The 1,346-nt window shown below is 38.4% G+C and overlaps 1 protein-coding gene across 1 annotated transcript; it reads left to right on the forward strand.

Annotated features, from left to right (window-relative positions):
* LOC125504510 (serine/threonine-protein kinase RIO2-like) lies at positions 1 to 690 on the forward strand (the record flags this gene model as incomplete). Its single annotated transcript, XM_048666623.1, is given in 2 exon segments — positions 1 to 498; positions 561 to 690. Coding segments are annotated over 2 exon segments (570 nt in total), but the record flags the coding sequence as incomplete, so codon positions are not given.
* Positions 691 to 1,346: the final 656 nt, after the last annotated feature.

The raw sequence follows: 1,346 nt of genomic DNA on the forward strand, positions 1-1,346 counted from the left end.
CGGTGTTTTTTATTTGCTGTGCTTTCTATTTTCTAAGTTTTGAAATCGATCGTTTAAAATGGTAAAATTGGACGTAAATTTGATGAGGTTTCTCACGATAGACGACTTTATAGTTCTCACCGCCGTGGAAAAGGCCATGGAAAACCACGCGCTCCACGCGCTGGTGCCGATAGGCGAAGTGGCTTCGATTGCCCGTTTGAGGCACTGGCGCACAGGCAAAATAATTGGTGACCTGCAGAAACATAAGTTGCTGTCGTTCGAGAGAGGCACCAGGCCTGAGGGGTTAAGCCTCAACGTCTCTGGATACGACTATTTGGCGCTGAACTCCTTGCGGAAACGCGATTCTGTCGACGCTTTTGGAAACCAGATTAGCGTGGGGAAGGAGAGCAATATTTATATTGTGTCTGCTGGGGAACAGGAAAGATGCCTCAAGTTACACCGGCGTGGATTACTGTCCTTCAAAAGGGGCGTGAACAAGCCTAACCATCACAAAAGAAGGTACTGTTTGAGACGAATTCTTCCTTCTGAAATCCTTAAACATTTTTTGTCAATTTCCACAGAAGGTCTGCTTCCTGGCTAAACCTGTCTGCCAGATTAGCGATCAAGGAGTTCGCTTGTATGAAAGTCCTGCATGATCGCCAGTTTCCGGTGCCTCAACCCTACGACCTCAGTCGACATTGTGTGGTAATGAACTGATCAAAGGTGAGTCTTTCATAAGTAAATTTTCATGTTTAAAGCCTGTAGATATAAACGTGTAGTTTAGTTTAAGACAATAGCAACAGATACTCACAATTAAGGGGCAGACTAAACTTACATTTGTTAAAATGGAATTCCGTACTTTTTAATGCATATTCGAACTATAACTCGAAGTGCAGTTCTATTCGATATAAATGTTTTACATTAATTTTCTGTTTTTGAGTTAATAGTTAATATTGACTTAGTTATTGACAGTTTATTTTCAGATGATACCGATTGATACAAAGTGTATGAAATTCAAGTGGCAAACCAAATTCAAATTTTTTAAATTACGCGCCAGTCTTTTTAGTGCATAATCAAACTATACTAACAATTCTAGGCCTATTTGATATAAATCTTATTTTTTCAATTGTTTTTTTAGTTAAAACCAATATTGCTTAAGCTTTGGAGACCCCGCTTTTGCATTTATTTTGAAATGGAGCGAAAAATCCAAAATACCAGAGTTGTAAATATTAAAGGCCGTAACTTTTGTTGAACTTCTATCCTATAGTAATGTTGGTATTCTCTGAAAATAAACTATCATAGTTCGAATATGCCACAAAAAGAACGGCGTTCGATTTAAAAAAATTAAGTTTGGTCTGCTACTTGAA

The sequence above is a fragment of the Dendroctonus ponderosae genome, unplaced genomic scaffold, assembly GCF_020466585.1.
Source record: "Dendroctonus ponderosae isolate FM_Combo_2020 unplaced genomic scaffold, Dpon_F_20191213v2 Dpon_F_20191213_5, whole genome shotgun sequence".
In the NCBI taxonomy this organism is placed as follows: domain Eukaryota; kingdom Metazoa; phylum Arthropoda; class Insecta; order Coleoptera; family Curculionidae; genus Dendroctonus; species Dendroctonus ponderosae.